Source organism: Lathamus discolor, chromosome 7 (genome assembly GCF_037157495.1).
Source record: "Lathamus discolor isolate bLatDis1 chromosome 7, bLatDis1.hap1, whole genome shotgun sequence".
Taxonomy (NCBI): domain Eukaryota; kingdom Metazoa; phylum Chordata; class Aves; order Psittaciformes; family Psittacidae; genus Lathamus; species Lathamus discolor.
Window position 1 is genome coordinate 23,198,483 of NC_088890.1, and position 19,875 is coordinate 23,218,357.

General features: G+C 45.1%; 1 protein-coding gene across 1 annotated transcript in view; it reads right to left on the reverse strand.

Annotated features, from left to right (window-relative positions):
• The window catches only part of FGD3 (FYVE, RhoGEF and PH domain containing 3), a 124,386-nt gene extending 105,413 nt beyond the window's left edge, over positions 1-18,973 (reverse strand). Inside the window, exon 1 of the mRNA XM_065686942.1 lies at positions 18,860-18,973. Coding sequence (XP_065543014.1) covers positions 18,860-18,872 — 13 coding nt within the window. The 5' untranslated portion in view covers positions 18,873-18,973. The remainder of the gene's footprint in view (positions 1-18,859) is intronic.
• Positions 18,974-19,875: the final 902 nt, after the last annotated feature.

The following is a 19,875-nucleotide window of genomic DNA, read 5'->3' on the forward strand; positions in this document are numbered from 1 at the left end:
ATCAGAATGAACTCGCTCTCATCTCACAAATGGGAAAATGAAGGGGAAAAATAAAAAAGTTCTCTTCCTACTTTTATTTTCCGTTTGGAACAGAGGGGTGTAACAGACAGCAAACATTTGTCCCTGTCATTTCCTGCTCTTATTGACCAAAGTCTGTCATGCCACCTAAACAATAAAACCCGTATCAAGCCTGTTATTAGTAGAAAAGATAGTAGAAAACAACTTATAATAGACTGGGGTTTTCCTAATGATATTGATACATTGAGGAAAATCTTTAACTGTTAGATAGCCTAGATCTTAAATGCTGACGCTATTTTATAATCTGTATCCTAAAACACTTTTTAAAATAATCTAAGTCTTACCCAGCATTTGAGCTTAAAGGAGGGAAAACTAGCACCACGACTTTCAGGGAACAATGAGTTTGGTTCAGGTTTCTGAGCATACTTAACAACCTAAACCTGAGCAAAATACCAGTTGTCTTACAAAGCTGGATGTAATTGCAAGAAAATATACTGAATCCTTTTGAGCTCAGAATAATATTTTTTCCCCCTGACAAGACACTGGTAAATATTTTATCTTCTGCTGTACAGGGTCTGCTTAGTATTGCAGGCTGCCTAAAGCACTAAAAATCGAGTATCAATGCTTGGTTTTGAAGTGTCATCCCACTAAGCATGACTGTGCAGAGAGTAGAAAGCATTTCACTGTTAGGAATAACCCTGGCTACATGACGTAAGAGTATGGTGCACCCTAGCTAACAAACACTGCGAGGCCGCTTTTAACAGTGCATTAGCCAACCAGAATGCAGGAGATAACATTCCTTTCCTAGTGGCAAATCCATCCAGGGATCTGGCAACATATAATGCAAACTAAAATTGAGCTCATATTGCCAAGGATCTGCTGTTTGCCTCAGCTGGGACAGAGGCACTTAATCATGTGTACAACAGATCATGTTATTTTCAAAGGCCTTCTTAAAAAAAAGCCAATGCCCCCCCCCCCAAAAAAAAAAAAAACAGTACTTGTAATACAGATTTTGCTGTCTTCCCAGTCAGCAGACCCTTAACTTCTCTGACTGTATCTCAGCCTACTTCACGCATTCAGCTCCAAAGAGCCAGGTCCTGACTACCTCCAAGCTGGCTTACCAAAAGCCAGTTTATGGAGCACTGCTGGAGACAAGCAAACAGAAACTATTCAAATCTAATCAGAAATTATTTTTACATGGTCAGTATGACACAAGTTGAGGGTAGGAAGAAACTGTGTTTGCATTAACCTTCTGTAATAGTTACAGCGCTGGGAATGGATTCAGAAGCAGGTCTGACTAATGGAGCCCGAATCTGCTGGTTTGGACCAAATATGTAGAAGACAATTGTCAGCATTGAAAAACAGCCCAGAAGGAAGTCATATTGCCGATTGCTCTCAAGAAGGGATTGTGCTGCAATTAATAAAGCAAAGAAAAAATAAAACCAAAACCAAACTACAAAACAAAAACCACTCGAGATTTCATTTCAATAGTCAACAAAAACTGTAAATGTATTTAACTGGATTTTAGCCCTTACATTCAGACTATGTAGAGAAGAGACGGGCCTGTACAGGGCGGGCCTGAAGAGAGCAGCAACACCGCCCTGTTTAGACAAGCTCCAGATATGAGATCAGGTAGGTCAGTATCTTTATTTAATATGCTACGTATTTCAGCCAGGGCACAGCACCAAATCTGTCATTATCTAACTTCTACAGACACTTCTAAGCACTCTAAAATTCTGCTTATAAAAACCCACAGCTGAGTCTATGCTACAAACCATACATAAATCAGACTTTATCATGACTGCCATTAAATAGACGCAAAAATAACAATGCAGAAAAAATGCAGACTTCCAGTTTTTGTTGGGTTTTGTGTTGGGTTTTTTGTTTAAGCAAATTAGCTCAAATCCTGCGATTGTGAATCCAGCAGGGAGCTCTGAAAAATACATTTAACAGATTTTAAAAGGAGAAAAAAAACCCCACAGACACTACAGTTTCAATCAATAGCAGCAAGTTTAAATGAAGACCCTCTACACCATTTTGAACAGGGCAGCTGGGCACAGGCAGTGGGGACAAATTCAGGGTCAGTTAAGAGTCAGATAAAGGCATGGAACACTTCTTCATCACTGAAAACCAAATTCAATAAAAGTTAGAGCCAAAGCAGGAAATAGTAACAATCTACATCCAGCTTTCTGCATGTTCCTAACATGCAAAAACAAACCTATTTTCTAAATGCAGTCCTTATGAAGAAAGATCTTGCAAATTACATTTCTTTTATTCTGCACATAATATTCAGCACTAATTACACATTCATTCAACAGACACATTTCCATAAGTCTATTAACCAGCCATAACACTACCTAAAAAAACATATAATGAAGCATCATTTTAAGGAGAACTCTGCACATAATTTTAACAGCAACTTGAACATCACCACCAGTATTTCCAGGCCAGGCTCCCCTTTTGGATAAGCATTTTCCAAACAGATTCCCTTTCTCTAGGCATCTCCAGGCATGCACTATGGCTCTAGTCCTGTATAGTACAGGACTAAAGTCCTGTACTGTTTATCAGCTGACATTATAAGACATCCAAGAATCAATACCCATGGCAAAGCACTTCCTGCTCAGGCTCTTCCAACACAGCTTTATCTTGCTTTAATCTTCTGTTAATCCCTTTAAGCATGACCTCCCCTCAAGATGTCACAGCAGAAGTGTCAGGGATAAATATGTGAAATTCATTTGGGTCATGTCTTTTAACATCAAAGTTGACAAAAAAAATAAAAACCAAAGCACTCTGCATACTCAGCTTCTAAGCAAAATAAATGACAGTATTCTCTTCCATCATTATGGCAGACTGAAAAGGACTAACTTTGATTTTAAGGTCTGCTATATGCCTTTTCAGCAAGGGGACACCACTGCAATCATGCATATTAACTTAAAAAGACCTAAAACCACCATCAGATTTTCAAGTCTTGAAAAAACACTCCGCTTTAACTGTGCTCCCTTTTAAAATCCTACCCAAAATCTTAAAAAGAGAAACTTCTATTATATTCCACAAAAAAACAAAATAAAAATTTGAGGCTTTCACTGCACATGATGATTTTGCAGTATTTCTAGAAACTAAGGCACATGATGTTTAGACATTTTTAATATATTTCAAAAGGGGGATTGATACGAGCTATAGATCAAGTTGGGGCTGTTCAGCCTAGAGAAGAGAAGCTGTGTGGAGACCTCAGAGCAGCTTCCAGTATCTGAAGGGGGCCTACAAGGATGCTAGAAAGGGACTCTTCACTAGGGACTGTAGCAATAGGACAAGGGGTGATGGATTCAAACTGAAACAGGGGAAGTTTAGGTTAAATATAAGGAAGAAGTTCTTTACTATGAGGGTGGTGAGGCACTGGCACAAGGTGCCTGAGGAAGCTGTGAATGCTCCATGCCTGGCAATGTTCAAGGCCAGGTTGGACAGAGTCTTTGGTGACATGGTTTACTGGGAGGTTTCCCTGCCCATGGCTGGGGGTTTGGAACTATATGATCTTAAGGCCCTTTCCAACCCTAACTATTCTATGATTGTATGAATTTATTAATCAAATAAACATTAGATGAAGACTCATCTTCTTTACCCCCCCACTACATAGTAAAATAAAAGAAAAAGCCAGTTTTCAGTGTGTAGCTCCTCATAGGCAAGGCACCTAAGGGATTTCCTACAGGGATGCACAGTTCTACGGAATGACAACAATGATCAATCTTGGTATTTGTCATACCACCACACCCAGAATTCTGCAAACTACACCCAGAGTACACTTTCTCAAAGGTCTGATTTAATACACAAGATTATTTTTTTTTTTTTTTACCATCACAAGATAGAGAAACATAAATTTGGGGGGGGCGGGGAGAGGGTGGTGATGGGGGGAGGGGAGTGGGGGACAGGGAAACAGCAGCACAGTATCAAAACTGCATGGACATGATCTAGCTAAACCTTAAGGTTTTGGATTTAAAATCTAAAAAACGTCTTGGAAAGAGATGTCATCAGGAATATCCTGAAGGTACCAGAGATTTCAGCCAAGGTAAAATATCAAGAACACTAAGAAATGGATAAAAGCAAGTGTGAAGCCAACGCTGAGCCCCCTCCGCAGCACCCAAGGGTTCCACAGTCAGCCTGAAGCAGGACAAACAGGTAACAGGACTCAGCAGGAGTCTGAGGCTCATCCAATGAAGCTAATGGAATAAATCAGGAAACAGAAGACAGGATAATCTAATGCATTTGGCAGATCTGGAATGCAGTCTTAGAAGCTAATACCTGTGTGGCTGGGAGACCCAAGGAATGTAGATGCAAAAGCAGATATAGTGTAAATCAAATGTCCAGTTTAAGGCATTTAAGAGCATTTCACCAAGCCATTCCCAAATTACAGACACCCTTATGGGTCCTGGATTTCCAACCTCCACTAAACAGAACACATGACATCATGCTATGGAAGTTCTGCTGCCATAATAATCATTAAGCAAGATCTTGCTCAGTTTTCAACAGTGGTCATGCTTGAAACCTAATTCAACAAGGATGAGAAGAGAAAAGGGAACATCAAAATAGTGCACACTGTACCCCAAATGGAGCAACTTATCTGCAGGTTTCTTACTGTTTGGGGAGTGTCAGCTTAAATGCAAAATGCAACATTTGCCCATGTACACAGTAGCGGGGATGAACAGCACCTATCTCCCCAACTAAGCTGATTGTCAAAATCCAGTGGTTTAACACTTGAAACATACAAGTAAAACAATGACATCACTCTGTATATGTTTTCTTAACAACTAGAAATGAACAACTTTTTTTTTTTTTTATTTTTTTATAAGATGTACTAAAAACCATAAATCTGTTACCAGACAGAAGAAAAAGTCTATTTTGGTGGAGGCCACAAGTTCTGACAGTTTATGAACTCTCCTGTCTTACGACACAATCCCATTTTTAAACAGTTGGGGGGAAAAGAGGGAAGAAAACTGAAAATAAAATTATCTCTTGCTGCCAGCTATTCTATAACCAGTTACTACAAAGGTTTTCATGGCTGAAGCAGTGGTTGTGGGCAGGGGCAGAGCCTGAACCCTGCACTAGATGAACACAGCAGCTCCTTTACCCTCAAAATTCGCTTCCACAGTTTCTTTGTCCTAAAAAGAGGATTAGCAGTTTTTAAAATAACTTTGGGGACTTTCATGTTCTGGGAAATGAAAAAAAAATAAAAATAAAAAAAAAAATAATTAGACTTTCCTTTCAAGTGAATAAGAAGAGCATCTGTTCTGCATTCTCAGTGAAGCAACTTTTTTGACAGCACAACCATTAAAGTCAAGGAGCTGTAACTCAGACCAACAACCCAATTCCAGAAACTCCACACAGTACGGATGAGACAGGCTTTTTCAAGAACTTAATTTCTTGACTGCGTAATAATACCAGGGGGTTTCTTCTCCTCAACCTTGATATTTGGCTCTGCATTTTTACAGCCGAGAAACAGGCTGCAAGAATTTCAATAGTCATTAGTGGAACAGATCCAGCAGGGCTCAGCAGGCAACCGCTGTTCATTCCTTCATGGAAAGCTTCACTCCCAGCACACACCTCCTGCAGCCGGTGGGAGCAATGCAGGAGGTGGCACACCCGGCTGCAGCAGGAAACTGCAACCGCTGAGATCTCCCTGCAGGCAAATTCACTCACCCCCAACCCAGCCTTTGCAGCTATTCAACAGGGGGGAAAAAAACCCAGAAAAACCATATATGCTACTTCAGTGCAAGGGGTAATAGTTCCAACATGTAGCTATACAATGTTACAGCCTGGGGGCTAGACCTTTAATCAGTGTAAGTTATTATAGATTCAGCCATGGCTCCAGCAGAACCATGTCAACCAGCAGTACAAATTTAGCTGCAGGGGCACAATCCCTTCATCTCAGGAATTTAATAGGAAATACAATGCCCAGTTTGCTTATGTGGACAGCTCTCCCATACAAGCACATACTCTCCTGTGCTCCTGCCGTCAGCTGCAGTGTTCAGCCCAAGGGCCAGACCACTGCCACAGGTCTCTCTGCACAGCCTCAAGCCAAGATGGGAGAGATGAGCTTGGGAGAGGATGCTGCATCGGTGGCCACATCTCTCTGCTAAGATCCCCCATGAGAAATGCCCCACAAAGGGTGTAAGAACTGAGTTCAGGGTCATCTTCCCCCTTTCTCAGAGTGCAGTCAGCACAGTGCATGCTGCTGGACAACAGCAGTAAAGTCTAGAGAAAAAAATAACTAACACACATGAGGGTAAAATCTGGTGGTATTTTCACCCACTGGTTTTAGGGGACATAACTCCCTCCTTTACCTTAATGAGTCAGCTAGCTCTCTGTTGTTCTGTACCTCGGAGAACCTTTCATTTATTTCTGCAGCGTCCACAGCGTAATTTCAAACTGCGCTTTTACAACTCCTTTGTAAAAAAACTCAGTTTCCTCTTTTACAACTTCAGATTTCTTAACCAATTTGGACTTTAAACCCCTCTTCCTTTAAAATGTCTTCCTACACCCCTTGCAATGTTTTTTGCAATGTACTCTCCAATTTTTCCTTCCCTTCCATCTTAGTCTTTCCTTCTACTACTCCATTCATTTCGGGTTTTACGCAAACATTTTTTTCTTCAGCATAGGTGAAATTCAAATTACATGTATAGGGCCAGTGGCAGGATATCTCTGCAAATCTCATTCTGAAATACATCAATGTTTGTGGAGTGACAACTGATGATACACACTGAACAGATAAAATCCTATTTGGAGGCTTCTTCAGGCTTCCTCTCCCCACTCCTTCCCCAGCCCCAATGTTTGGTATAGTAATTTTCACCCTGTACCAAGCTCAAGGCCCAAAATGATTGCCAAGTAGAAGAATCTCATTAATGTAAATATTTGCTCAGAGTTATTTGGTAGAGTTACCAAGAGAGGATTTTTGCTCAGAGCTTGCAAGCTGAAAAAGAAAGAAGAGGCCAAAAGTTTAAGAAAACAGAAGCCCAGTTTTAAATTTGTTCATTATAGTCAGACACCTGCCTGCTTTTCAGAAGTCTAAAGTAAACAGAAGAAAACTCTGACATCCAAGCAATATTTAGATGTCCCCCTGCCTTCAAAAAAATACTGGGCTCTTTGGACTTTTAGAAATCACACATTCTTTAACATGAAGGCTGGTAGCCTTCCAGAATTTCCAACCAGCCAGCCACGATGATGTGTACAGCTGTGTATGCTCATGCATACACTGTACCCAAATGCTCTGTTCAAAGGACGGAGGTTGGACTTCCAACAATAGGCTAACAACTAACCAGACTCCAAAGTGCCAGTGGTTTAGCCTTTCACATTAATTCACCAGCTCAATGAATCACAGAATCATAGAATAGTTAGGGTTGGAAAGGACCATGGGCAGGGACACCTCACACTAAACCATCTCACCCAAACTTCGTCCAACCTGGCCTTGAACACCGCCAGGGACAGAGCATTCACAACTTCCTTCCAGTACCTCACCACCCTCACAACAAAGAACTTCCTCCTTATATCCAATCTAAACTTCCCCTGTTCAAGTTTGAACCCGTTACCCCTTGTCCTATCACTACAGTCCCTAATGAATAGTCCCTCCCCAGCATCCTTATAGCCCCCCCTTCAGATACTGGAAGGCTGCTCTGAGGTCTCCACGCAGCTTTCTCTTCTCCAAGCTGAACAGCCCCAACTTCCTCAGCCTGTCTTCATACGGGAGGTGCTCCAGTCCCCTGATCATCCTCGTGGCCCTCCTCTAGACTTGTTCCAACAGTTCCATGTCCTTTTTATGTTGAGGACACCAGAACTGCACACAGTGCTCCCGGTGAGGTCTCATAAGAGCAGAGTAGAGGGGCAGGATCACCTCCTTTGACCTGCTGGTCACGCTCCTTTTCATGCAGCCCAGATACGGTTGGTTTTCTGGGCTGCGAGCGCACGCTAGAGCCGGCTCATGTTCATTTTCTCATCAACCAACAGCACCAAGTCCTTCTCCACAGACCTGCTCTGAATCTCTTCTCTGCCCAACCTGCAGCTGTGCCTGGGATTGCTCCGACCCAGGTGTAGGACCTCACACTTGAGGTTGAACTTCATAAGGTTGGCATCAGCCCACCTCACAAGCGTGTCAAGGTCCCTCTGGATGGCATCCCTTCCCTTCAGCGTATCAACCGGACCACACAGCTTGGTGTCATCGGCAAACTTGCTGAGGGTGCACTCAATCCCACTGTCCATGTCACCAACAAAGATGTTGAACAAGACTGGTCCCAACACCGATCCCTGAGGGACACCACTCATTACTGATCTCCAGCCGGCATTGAGCCATTGACCACAACTCTTTGCGTGCAGCCATCCAGCCAGTTCTTTATCCACCAAGTGGTCCATTCATCAAATTGATATCTCTCCAATTTAGAGACAAGGATGTCATGCGGGCCAGTGTCGAATGCTTGCACAAGTCCAGGTAGATGACATCAACTGCTCTACCCCTGTCCATTAGTTCCACAGCTCCATCATAGAAGGCCATCAAATTGGTCAGGCAGGATTTCCCCTCAGTGAAGCCATGCTGGCTGTCATCAACCACCTCATTGTTTTTCATGTGCCTCAGCATGCCTTCCAGGAGAATCTGCTTCAAGATTTTGTCAGGCACAGAGATGAGACTGAGTGGTCTGTAATTCCCTGGGTCACCCATTTTTCCCTTGTTGAAAATGGGGGTTATATTTCCCTTTTTCCAGACGTCAGGAACTTCACCTGACTGCCATGATTTTTCAAATATGATGGACAGTGACTTAGCAACTTCATTTGCCAGCTCCTTCAGGACCCGTGGATGGATTCCATCAGGTCCCATGGACTTGTGCACATGCAGGCTCTTAAGATGGTCTCAAGCCAGATTCTCTCCTACAGTGGGCCTAAAGTCTTTATTCTCACCATCCTTGCATCTGCCTTCCAAGACCTGGGTGGTGTGGTCAGAGCATTTGCCAGTGAAGACCGAGGCAAAGAAGTCATTGAGAACCTCAGCCTTTTCCCTAAATTAACTTTGACCCTAAATTAATGTAAATTACCATAAATTAAGAAGTAGCTTTAATTAAACCAGTGGCTCTTTATACTTCAGCAACAGAATATTCAAAATGCTTGAAGAGAGAAAAATGTCAAATATAATGCAAAACTGATTCATTCAGCAGTCCAGCATAAGAATATTCTCTCCTGGAATCTTCATTAAGCTAAACAATTTCCAGAAGTGGCATCAAATCAATCCCTGACTAAATTCAAGAACTAGAATTATCTTTCAATAGGTACCACTTCAGCATTTTAAAATACAATTTCAGTGATATAATTATTCATTGCCACACTGAAATTCATGAGGACCTACAACATTCCACAGTTCCTTCTCTCTCATAGCAGTTGCCAGTGGTCTATCCCATCCCTCCCCGTTAACACCTTGAAGATTCTGTCATCCCAAGTGATGCTTTTTCCTACTACTAACAACAAATTTGAAGACCATGAATTATATATTACTCTCTTCACTGCCTGCTGAAAACTTCTTACCCAACATCAAGAGTTTGCTTCAGAACATCGATCTATCCTTCCACATGTAAACGTATCATAGAAGCCTCTGCCATTTAAACATTTTGAAATGGTTATTCTAGCTTTTAATAATATTGAGCTCTCTAAAAAGTCACAAGCATTTAAGAAAGATGCAAAAGTTGGTGATGCTTGACACATTACTTCATGATGAAAAGCTCCTTCTCCAGGCTATTACTGCCCAGCACAAGTACAGTGTGGCACCCACAAAGGGCCTTCTGACCAGCCTGTCAGGGATGCCACACAACAGTAAGCCCAGACGTCCCAGTCCCACCACCAATGCACATTACAGTATCCAAGCTGTACCAAGTGTCTTAACATAGAAGTGAAATCCCATTTTAGCACTTCTGCAACTTTTTTATGCTGACACTTGGCTGTCAAGGAGCCGCGGGTTTTTAGAGTTCAGAACTGTCATGGTTAAAGCCCAGCCGGTAACTCAGAACCACAAAGCCACTCGCTTACTCTCTCCTTTGTCCGCCCACCACTCATGGGAGGATGGGGAGGAGAACTGAAAGAACGTAAATCCCACACATTGAGATAAGAACAGTCCAGTAACTAAGGTATAATACAAAACCACTACTACTATCACCAAGAATAATAATGATAAGGAAAATAACAAGGGGAGAGAATATGGAACTAAAAGGGGAAAAGAAAACAATAAAACAGTGATGTGGGTCTTCTGCGTAACTCCCCCCACTTTCTATACCGGGCATGATGTGCTGCGGTATGGAACACCCCTTTGGCTAGTTTGGGTCAGGTGTCCTTTCTCTGCTTCCTCCCAGCTTCCTATGCCCCTCCTCACTGGCAGAGCATGAGACTGAAAAGTCCTTGATCAGTGTAAGCACCACTGAGTAACAACTAAAACATCCGTGTGCTACCACCACTGTTCTCAGACTAAAGCTGAGAACACAGCACTGCACCAGCTACTAAGGAGAAAAATAACTGTTACAACCAAACTCAGAACAGTCATCTACTGCTTATTCTATAGCATTCATGCTCACACCCCCCATTTTTCAATATACCATTGCTTTTTGTCTCATATATATATATATATATATATATGTATATACACACATACACAAAGAGAGAGGTATCATTCCTTAGTCCAGGGACCATCCCTATAACGTTCGCTGAATTCATCCAGTCCATGATGTCAGGCTCCACCTGTTGTAAGTCTCTCAGGGCACGAGAGACAGTGTGTAGTGTTGGATTGTGACCTGCTGATGACACTGCTGAGCTCATCTGGTTTCATCAAAATTCTGTGGTGGGGTGATGATCTCAGGGAAGTCAGGGTCAGTCGATGGTGACCTGAGGACAGTTCTGTTGCTGCTGGCTTTCCCATGATTTTATTCTCTACTGATGATCATGACAGCACGTATCTTGTTTTCAAAACCCAGAGTGGCAGAGATAGGCATCGAGTTAAGGGGCTACAGAAGTGTTATATAGCAGGCAACAGCATATTATTGCATTCATTAGCTGTTTTCACCCCAGATTAAATCCCCTTGAGGTACACACCAGACTTCCCCATCTTCCCACATTACCCACCAAGTAGACCTGAGTCCCTGAGCAAAAGCAGTCCCATGAGTGGGTTTGCCTTTACCTGATGCAGGAACAACTGAGACTGTTTTCCCCAACAAATTCTTTATGTGCACCACAGGAACTTTATCCTCCTCTACAGTATGTAAAAGTTGTGACTGGACTGAGCCAGCCCTGTTGGCAGATCCCCTGGTGTTGACCAACCAAGTGGCTTTTGGTAAATGTGTATCGCAATGTTTGAAAGTCCCACCACCCATTGCTCTCAGTGTGGTTTTTAACAGCCTTTCGATTTTCCCAGAGGCTGGTGCATGGTAGGGGATGTGATATACCCACTCAATACCATGCTCTCTGGCCGAAGTGTCTATAAGATTGTTCCAGAAATGAGTCTCATTCTCCGATTCAGTTCTTTATGGGGTGCCATGTTGCCACAAGACTTGTTTGTCAAGGCCCAGGACAGGATTCAGGGTAGTGGCATGGGGCACAGTGTGTATTTCCAGCCATCCAGTCCTTGCTTCCATCATGGTAAGCACATGGCGCTTGCCTTGGCGGGCTGGTGGGAGTGTGATATAGTCAATCTGCCAGGCCTCCCCATACATGTACTTCAACCATCATCCTCCACACCAGAGAGGCTTTAACCGTCTGGCTTGCTTAACTGCATCACTTTTCACATTTGTGAATAACCTGGGCAATATTATCCATTGTTAAGTCCACCCCTCAATCACAAGCCCATCTATATGTTGCATCTCTGCCTTGATAGCCTGAAGTGTCATAGCGACCCCAGGCTAAAAATAATTCACCCTTATATTGCCAATCTAAATCCATCTGAGCCACTTCAATCTTAGCAGCTTGATCCATGTCGGTGGTTCTGATGTTCCTTGGTGTCCCGACTCTTGGGTACATGAGCATCTATGTGGCGTACCTTCAGCACCAGGTTCTGCACCCAGGCAGTGATATCTTGCCACAATGCAGCAACCCAGGTGGGTTTACCTGTGCATTGCCAGTTGATCTGCTTCCATTGCTGCAACCACCCCCACAGGGCATTTGCCACCATCCATGAGTCAGTGTAGAGATAAAGTACTGACCGTTTTTCTCATTCAGCAATGTTCAAGGCCAGCTGGATGGCTTTCACCTCAGTAAACTGACTCAATTCACCCTCTCCTTCACCAGTTTCTGCTACTTGGTGTAGGGGACTCCATACAGCCACCTTCCATCACCAGTGCTTTGCCACATTACAGCAGGACCCATCAATAAACAAGGCATATTGCTTTTCACTGTCTGAGAGTTTGTTGTACAGTGGGGCCTTCTCAGCATGTCAGCTCCCCCTTTGGTGACATTCTAAGTCTTTGCCTTCGGATCAGTCCATGATCACTTCCAAGATTCCTAGACGACTGGGATTTCCTACTCAAGCTAGTAGTGTGATCAGTGCGTCCCATTTACTCCACGTAGCATCGGCTGCATGATCATAGAATAGTTAGGGCTGGAAAGGACCTTAAGATCATCTAGTTCCAACCCCCCTGCCATGGGCAGGGACACCTCACACTAAACCATCTCACCCAAGGTTTCGTCCAACCTGGCCTTGAATACCGCCAGGGATGAAGCATTCACAACCTCCCTGGGCAACCCATTCCAGTGCCTCACCACCATTACAGTAAAGAATTTCTTCCTTATATCCACTCTAAACTTCCCCTGTTTAAGTTTTAACCCATTACCCCTTGTCCTGTCACTACAGTCCCTAATGAAGAGTCCCTCCCCAGCATCCCTATAGGCCCCCTTCAGATACTGGAAGGCTGCTCTTGAGGTCTCCACGTAGCCTTCTCTTCTCCAGGCTGAACAGCCCCAACTTTCTCAGCCTGTCTTCATACGAGAGGTGCTCCAGTCTCCTGATCATCCTCGTGGCCTTCCTCTGGACTTGTTCTAACAGTTCCATGTCCTTTTTATGTTGAGAACACCAGAACTGTACACAATACTCCAGGTGAGGTCTAGGGGCAGGATCACCTCCTTCGACCTGCTGGTCACGCTCCTTTTCATGCAGCCCAGGATATGGGCTGATATCATCAATGTCAGTGATATCATCATTGACAGTCGTTTTCCTTTTCAAATCACGTACCCACTCATCCAGAAGTGAAGTGGGTTTTCCATCCCACTTTCTCTTGTCTTCTCCATGATCCCTCAAGTAAAACCATAGGGTGGCCCATAGTGTGTACCTCTTATATCTTTGGGTCAGGTGTCCTGTCTCTGCTTCCTCCCGCCTTCTTGTGCTTCTCTTCACTGGCAGAGCATGAGAAGTCCTTGATCAGGGCAAGCACTACTGAGCAACAACTAAACCATCAGTGTGTTATCAGCATTGTTCTCGGACTAAAGTTGAAAACACAGCACTGCACCAGCTACTAAGAAGAAAAATAACTGTTACAGCCGAACCCTGGACAAGAACCAAAACACTAATCATATTAAGAAGAGAACACAGACAAAGGGAGAAAAGTATCCTGATGATATCTGAAGGGTTATTCAGGTAGCCCAGCTCTGAGGCAGAAACCTTGACCCTCTGTTATTGGAGCTTCTGAAGATGGCTGATGAAATCACCTCTCTGAACCCTCCAAGGACCCTGCAGGGAATCCTGCAAGAGAGGACTGAAGTTATACTATGTAAACAACCTCCTCTCCCCGGCCTTCCTGCCCAGCTTCCCACCAAGCCCTCCCACAGCAGTCACATCACTTTCTGTCCCACACCAGGGCCTTAAGCCTGGCTAAACAATAAGAGAAGTGCAACCCAGAAAACAAGGAAGTGGGTAATACCAATAAAGTCTGAAATACAATTGCATTTCACAGAAAGGCGAAAATAGCAAAGAAAGTCAGCAACACCAGAGGAAAGAGCAGGGAGAACAGCATTCTGAGAACAGCACTAAGGCAACATGCTTGAAATAGCACCATTTAAACACAGTAACTCAACCCTGAGAATACAGGTCACAACTGCATACCTTGGTATTGCTCACAGACATACATGGTGACTACTGCCAGAAAAAGTAGTGGCCATACCAACAAGGAAACAGAGGTGGACATCAGGCTATCAATCCATTTAGCACTGCAGGAGAAGACACCATGAGCTAGCACTTCTCTGTGCTGGCCAGGACAGTATTTGCCTGGTATCAAGGTAAAGCAAGCACGTAGTACTTCAGTACCAAAACCTCCTAATGATAGCTAAAACAGATACAGCAAAAAGCTATAAAGTGTGAAATCAAATTCAAAGACCCATAAAATTTTAAGATAGTGCCAAGCATTAAATGTAAATATAGTTATGCTAAATCTTGCTTTTAGGAGCTGGCTGGGGAACAGGAGTGGGGAGATAGTAGGAGGGGCAAAAAGTTCCACTGGAAGCACTTTCCAGTGTACCTCCACTATTGTTCCACCAACAAAGGCTTTCTCAAATTTCACTACTCATAACCTCCAAACCAGCCGAAGTGCCGTGCTGTGACTGACTGCCTTCCAATTACTGTATGCTCCAGTGAACACAACACTGATCTGCAAACATCTATTCCCAATTTCACATAGATTTTCACAGTGGAGGTCCGGAGTCCTGTGCCTGGGGAACTGGGCTCTGTACTCAATGAGTTCATAGGAGTTGGCAGAGGACAAGAAAATTAGAGACCTGAAGCTGGTGGTGGGCACACAGCATGACCTGAGAGCTGCCGCATCGTGGAACCTCAGGAACCGCTCAGGACCTCAGTGATACTCCCTCATACTTTTTCTCTCCTCTCTCTCATTTGTACCTTAGGTCCACCTCATCTCGGGCTATCCCAAATTCTCTGTTTCTGCATCCAAAAAATATACAAAGCTGTTGGTTTTGGTTAGGGTTTTTTGTTTGGTTTTTTTGTTTGGGTTTTTTTTTTCCAATTAGTTCAGAGAATTTGGAACAAGAGACCAATTGATATCAATATCAAGAATTTGGAACAAGAGGCCAATTGGTATCATTATCAAGAATTTGGAACAAGAGACCAATTGATACCAATTGATACCAATGGTATCAATATTCATCATTATGTAAAAATGATAACCCAACAGCTGTCAGGAAACATTCATTTTCACATTAAACTTTGGTAGCACCAACACAAACAAATACCACAGTAGTTATTGCTACTTTTAATCTGCCACACTATTTACTCAAACAAGTTAATATCTACACAAGCAGCTCAGATCTCTAACGCAGTATGTGTACCCAGTCCTGAGAGCTACTTTGTTTTTACCACTCAACTTTTTTAAATGATTTTGAATTCTGCAAGTTTTCAGTATTTAGTAAATGAAAAATACTTTAAATGGTTACAAAATAGGTCGAAGAAGAAAATTAATCTTACTCAGAAGCATCTTGTAGGTGTATACCTTTAGTAGAAACCAGTGTATAGTCATAGCAGAAACAAAGCATTAACTACATCATTGTTGCATTTGCACTCTCTGAGCTTTCAATCCTCACACAGCCCACTTGGTCCCACTCACTAGCCATAGCAGGATCATCTGCACCAATATTACTGATGTCTGATAACCTTAACAAGACCCCTAGAACAAAAAAAGGTAGAAACAATTTGGAAAAAAACATATATTCATTCTTATTGAGCTGGGTCAGCAGGAAAGCTCCACTCAGGAACATCCAGTGCGCACTGAGGCAGATGCTTTACAAACACACGAGAAGCTGTTCCAAAGACCTCCTACAGAAGTTAGTTCATTTTTTATTTGAAACCAGTGGGAAGCACGTGGCTTTTACATAGCATGTCAGAGGGCAGCAGCCCCCAAATCATCCCATCTCACACAGTTTGTTTGAGAACAAGGCTTCCCCAAAACCAAACCCATAGCAACCTAATCAGGGAGCTCAGAGCAGAAAACCCTTGGGATGCTTTGAAAAACTCAACCACAAAGGCTGTCCTGAAAACATGCAATGCAAACGATGCACAAATAAATTATCACCTTGGATTCTGACTTCTGAAGTCTTTTCCTCATAGTGGCCCAGGGTTTTGACAACCTGCTTCCACTGCTACTGACCCAAGACAGTCTTCCTTATTCTGGATCACAGAAAGCAAGCCATGAAGATCATCACCACTCCATTTACGATTCCACTCTTTTTATTGGTTTGAACATATCATCCTCTCTTGCATCCCTGAGACACTAATAAGCTTCCAAATCCCAGTCTCCTCGCACATTACCACCTCAATCGATGTTTGGAGCTTCGGAGATATCCATAGGAACTCTGCAGGTCAGTATTTGCCATGGCATACTACACTTGACTAGATTTCCTTAAGGAAAGGCAACGGAGTATCAACTTTTTCTCTTTCTTCCCTATCTCTGTGGAAGATACCTGTAAGGGCTTGCATCTGCACATTTGGATAGAGGCACAGCTCCTTTGGGAAGAAAGAGTACTGGCTTCATTTTCATCAAGAGTTTTAGACATAATTTAATGCAAAGAGCTGCACCGAAAGGGACTGGACAATGGCAATTGCAGCTCCATTCAAGAACTGAGTCAGGAGTACACAAGCAGAACACATCTGGTCGAAGTCAAAGGAACAAGCAAGCTTAAGTCTCTACAGCATTCCATTAGATCACGAGGGTCCAGGTGCTGTAACTCCGAGAACAGAAATAACTCACTGAAGACAACCACAATCAACAAAACTACATATTCACACATACAGTGGAATACCTATAGCACCTATCCACAAGTATTTGACATGAGAGTCCCGGCTCCCTTTAACAGAGAGGTTGCTGACACAGGTATTTCAGCTCCTGCAGTGTGCAATCCATGTGGGAGGACCCATCTCCAAATTTAATGTACTTGAGATTGGTAGCTGTGTAGTTCAGGAGGTGCCAGAAGTCAGACTGGTGAATATTCTTGGACCCAGTACAGATGGGGAACCTCAACAGGTCTGCAGCTCGATGGAATCTTTCTTGGGTTGATCTGCCTTTACCTACCTCAGAAGCAGGCCAAAAACTTCCATTTTTTGAATATTTATTTCTTCAAAGGAAGGAATTCCTTTAAATTTAACTTCGTTGTTATAATTTTTCTCTAGCTTTAACTAACGTAAGTAGAGATACAATATAAAGAACTGGATCATAAATACACTAAATCAAGAACAAACCCAGCTTGCTTGTTTCAGGGTATGATTTTATAAACACAGCCCTGCTACTCTGCATAACTAAGGTATTGTAATAGCACTGTGAAAACCAGCTTTATATTAAATATCTATTTCTTATAAAACATACATGAATAATTCTATCAATATCCCATTTACATTCTGCATACTTCTCTGTTTGGGCAACAAACCCAGCTCTGGTCATTAACAATTGCCAGCAGTCTCTTCACTGCTTGCTGCTGCTACAGATCAGGCACTGCAAGAATCGGTTAGTCCCAGATTCTTGTAAATTGTAGAGCCATTTTCCTTTGTGTTAAAATTCCCTAAAGCTTGCAAGGGAGCTAAGGTAGAGTATATCCCTTTAACATAGTTTAACCACTCAATATTTGGAATGGAAAATGTGACTTAGGTACTGAGGTTTAAAAAACAGCTACAATGTATGCAGCCAATTTTCTAAACATGAATCTCATAAGGGTTTTTAGGGTGGGTTTTTTTTCCTTTCCTTTTTTTTTTTTTTTTTTTTTTTTTTTTTTTTTTTGCACTAGAATGTAAGGCTTACAAGAGGCAGCCAACTAAATGCAACAGACCATTATGGCTCAGAGGTTTCCAATTTGCGACTAGAAATGGTTTACATTACAAGTACTAACAGCTCCAAAAGGTATTAAAAAAGGCAAGAGTGGAGAAAAACTCAGCATAAGTGCCTAAATATGGATTGGCAGAAAATGAATTCAATCTATGCAGTTAATGCTTGTCTCACTAAAGTAAGCACTTAACAAAACTGGTTCTATGTGGGTTTAGGAGAACTAAAGAATATTTACACATACAGCACTATTATTTGCACATACAGTACTATTACACATACTGTACTACATTTACTCAAACATGCAACCTCTGAGCATTGTCAGCCGTGCAGGGACAAGGCTGCTCGGTGCCTGCAGACATCCACCAAGTTTGAAGGGAAACACTGCAAAAGTGCTTCACCTCCACCGAGCAGGTCCGGGGCAGCAGCACTTGCCAGTCCCAGCTTCAAAGCTCTGGCCTAAAGAGGGGCTGGTCGGGCCCCCACGGACAATGGGTTCGCCTCAGACACACAGAAGCCCGCTGCGGAGGGCGGGGGGCGGGGAGGGGAGAACAAAATTAACGCCAAGAAAAGTTTAGCGTGCTTCCGGACCTGTCCAGGCTGCTCCGCTTCAGGCCGGACCCCCGCATTCCCGGGTGCCGCCGCTGCGGGCCAGGCTCAGCACCCGGCGGGGGGAGCGGGCAGAGGAAGGCCCCACCGCCGAGGCAGCGCCCACGGACCGGGCAGGGCAAGGCAGGGGAGCGAGCGCTGTGGGCGCAGTGCCCGGCAGGGCAGCGCTGCCCCTCCAGGCCTTGCACACCTGGAGCGGCGCCGGCCTAGGCCCACCAGCGCGACCCCACGGACCGCACCCCACCGAGACCCCCGCCCACCCCACTCCCCAGCCTGGGCTCCCCGCGGTCCCTGCCCGCCACAGCCTCCGCTGAGGAAAAGACCTGGCGGGCAAGCGCGGGGCGGGCACGGAAACCTCTGCCCAAGGGTGGTGGGGCAGATCCCCGGGCGGGCAGCGGGGCCCGGTGCGGAGGGCGCAGCCTTACCCTCCGGCTCCATTTGCTCCCGCCGCCGCGCTCCGGCTCTTCCTAAGCTGCTGCGAGTTGGGCCGGGCGGCGAGCCGGGCCGAATGGTTACAAAGGCGGCCGCCGGGAGAGGGGGGTGGGTTTCCTCTCCCTCCCACTGCAGCTGCAAAGCGCCATGAGGCGTCGCGAGCGGGACAAGGCGCCCCCAAAGGCGGTGGAGGCGGGAGCCGCCCGCCTCGGGCTGGCCCAGGGAGAGCAGCCGCAGGGGCCACGCTCGGCTGCCGGAATACCAGGTGCCGCTCCCGGCCCGCAGGAGAAGCCCGCCCGACCCTGCAGCTCGGTACGGCAGGGAGGCGGGGGCCGCGCTGCAGACCGCGGTGGCGCGGAAGACCCCCAACCCCACCCCCCGCCTCCTTCCAGGCCAGGGCACCGAGCTGCTGTGGTACGGGGAGCGGCCACGGCCTGCGTGGGCCCCGCGGGCAGCGCTGCTTGGAGCTCCCGCTGAACCGAACGAGTCTCGCGCGGGCGGGGGCCGCGTCCCGCTCCCTTCAGAACCGTTTGGGCTCGGCCGGTGCCCGGGCCGCAGCCCTCGCGCACATCGGGGCGCTGAGGCTCCCTGGTTCCTTGCTCAAGAAATGGGAGGCAAAGCCCAAAATCGTGGCAAAGGCAAGAGAAGGGGAGGCCTCCGGAGGGTACGGGCTCCCGCAGCAGCTTTTGCCTTTGGAGCCGAAACCTCTGGGTGCAGCTGCTGGACCCGGCTGGGAACGCGCGTCCCGGGGGGTGGCGGCGTGTCCTGCCGTCACTGTCCGAGCAACGCAGACGCGAGCCCTGGTGTTTCGTCCCCTCAGACAGTGACAACCTCTTCCCTCTCCCAGAAACCCACACTGGGCTTCTTGGACAGCCGCAGCCGCGGAGGTGCCCTCCGGCTCCCTGCTCTCTGCCCTGGAGAGGGAGCAGGACTAGCCGGGAGCGAGGAGGACGACGCTCGCCTTGGCGGGCAGCAGGCCATGAGCAGGGCGCTGGTGAAGTGCTCCTCC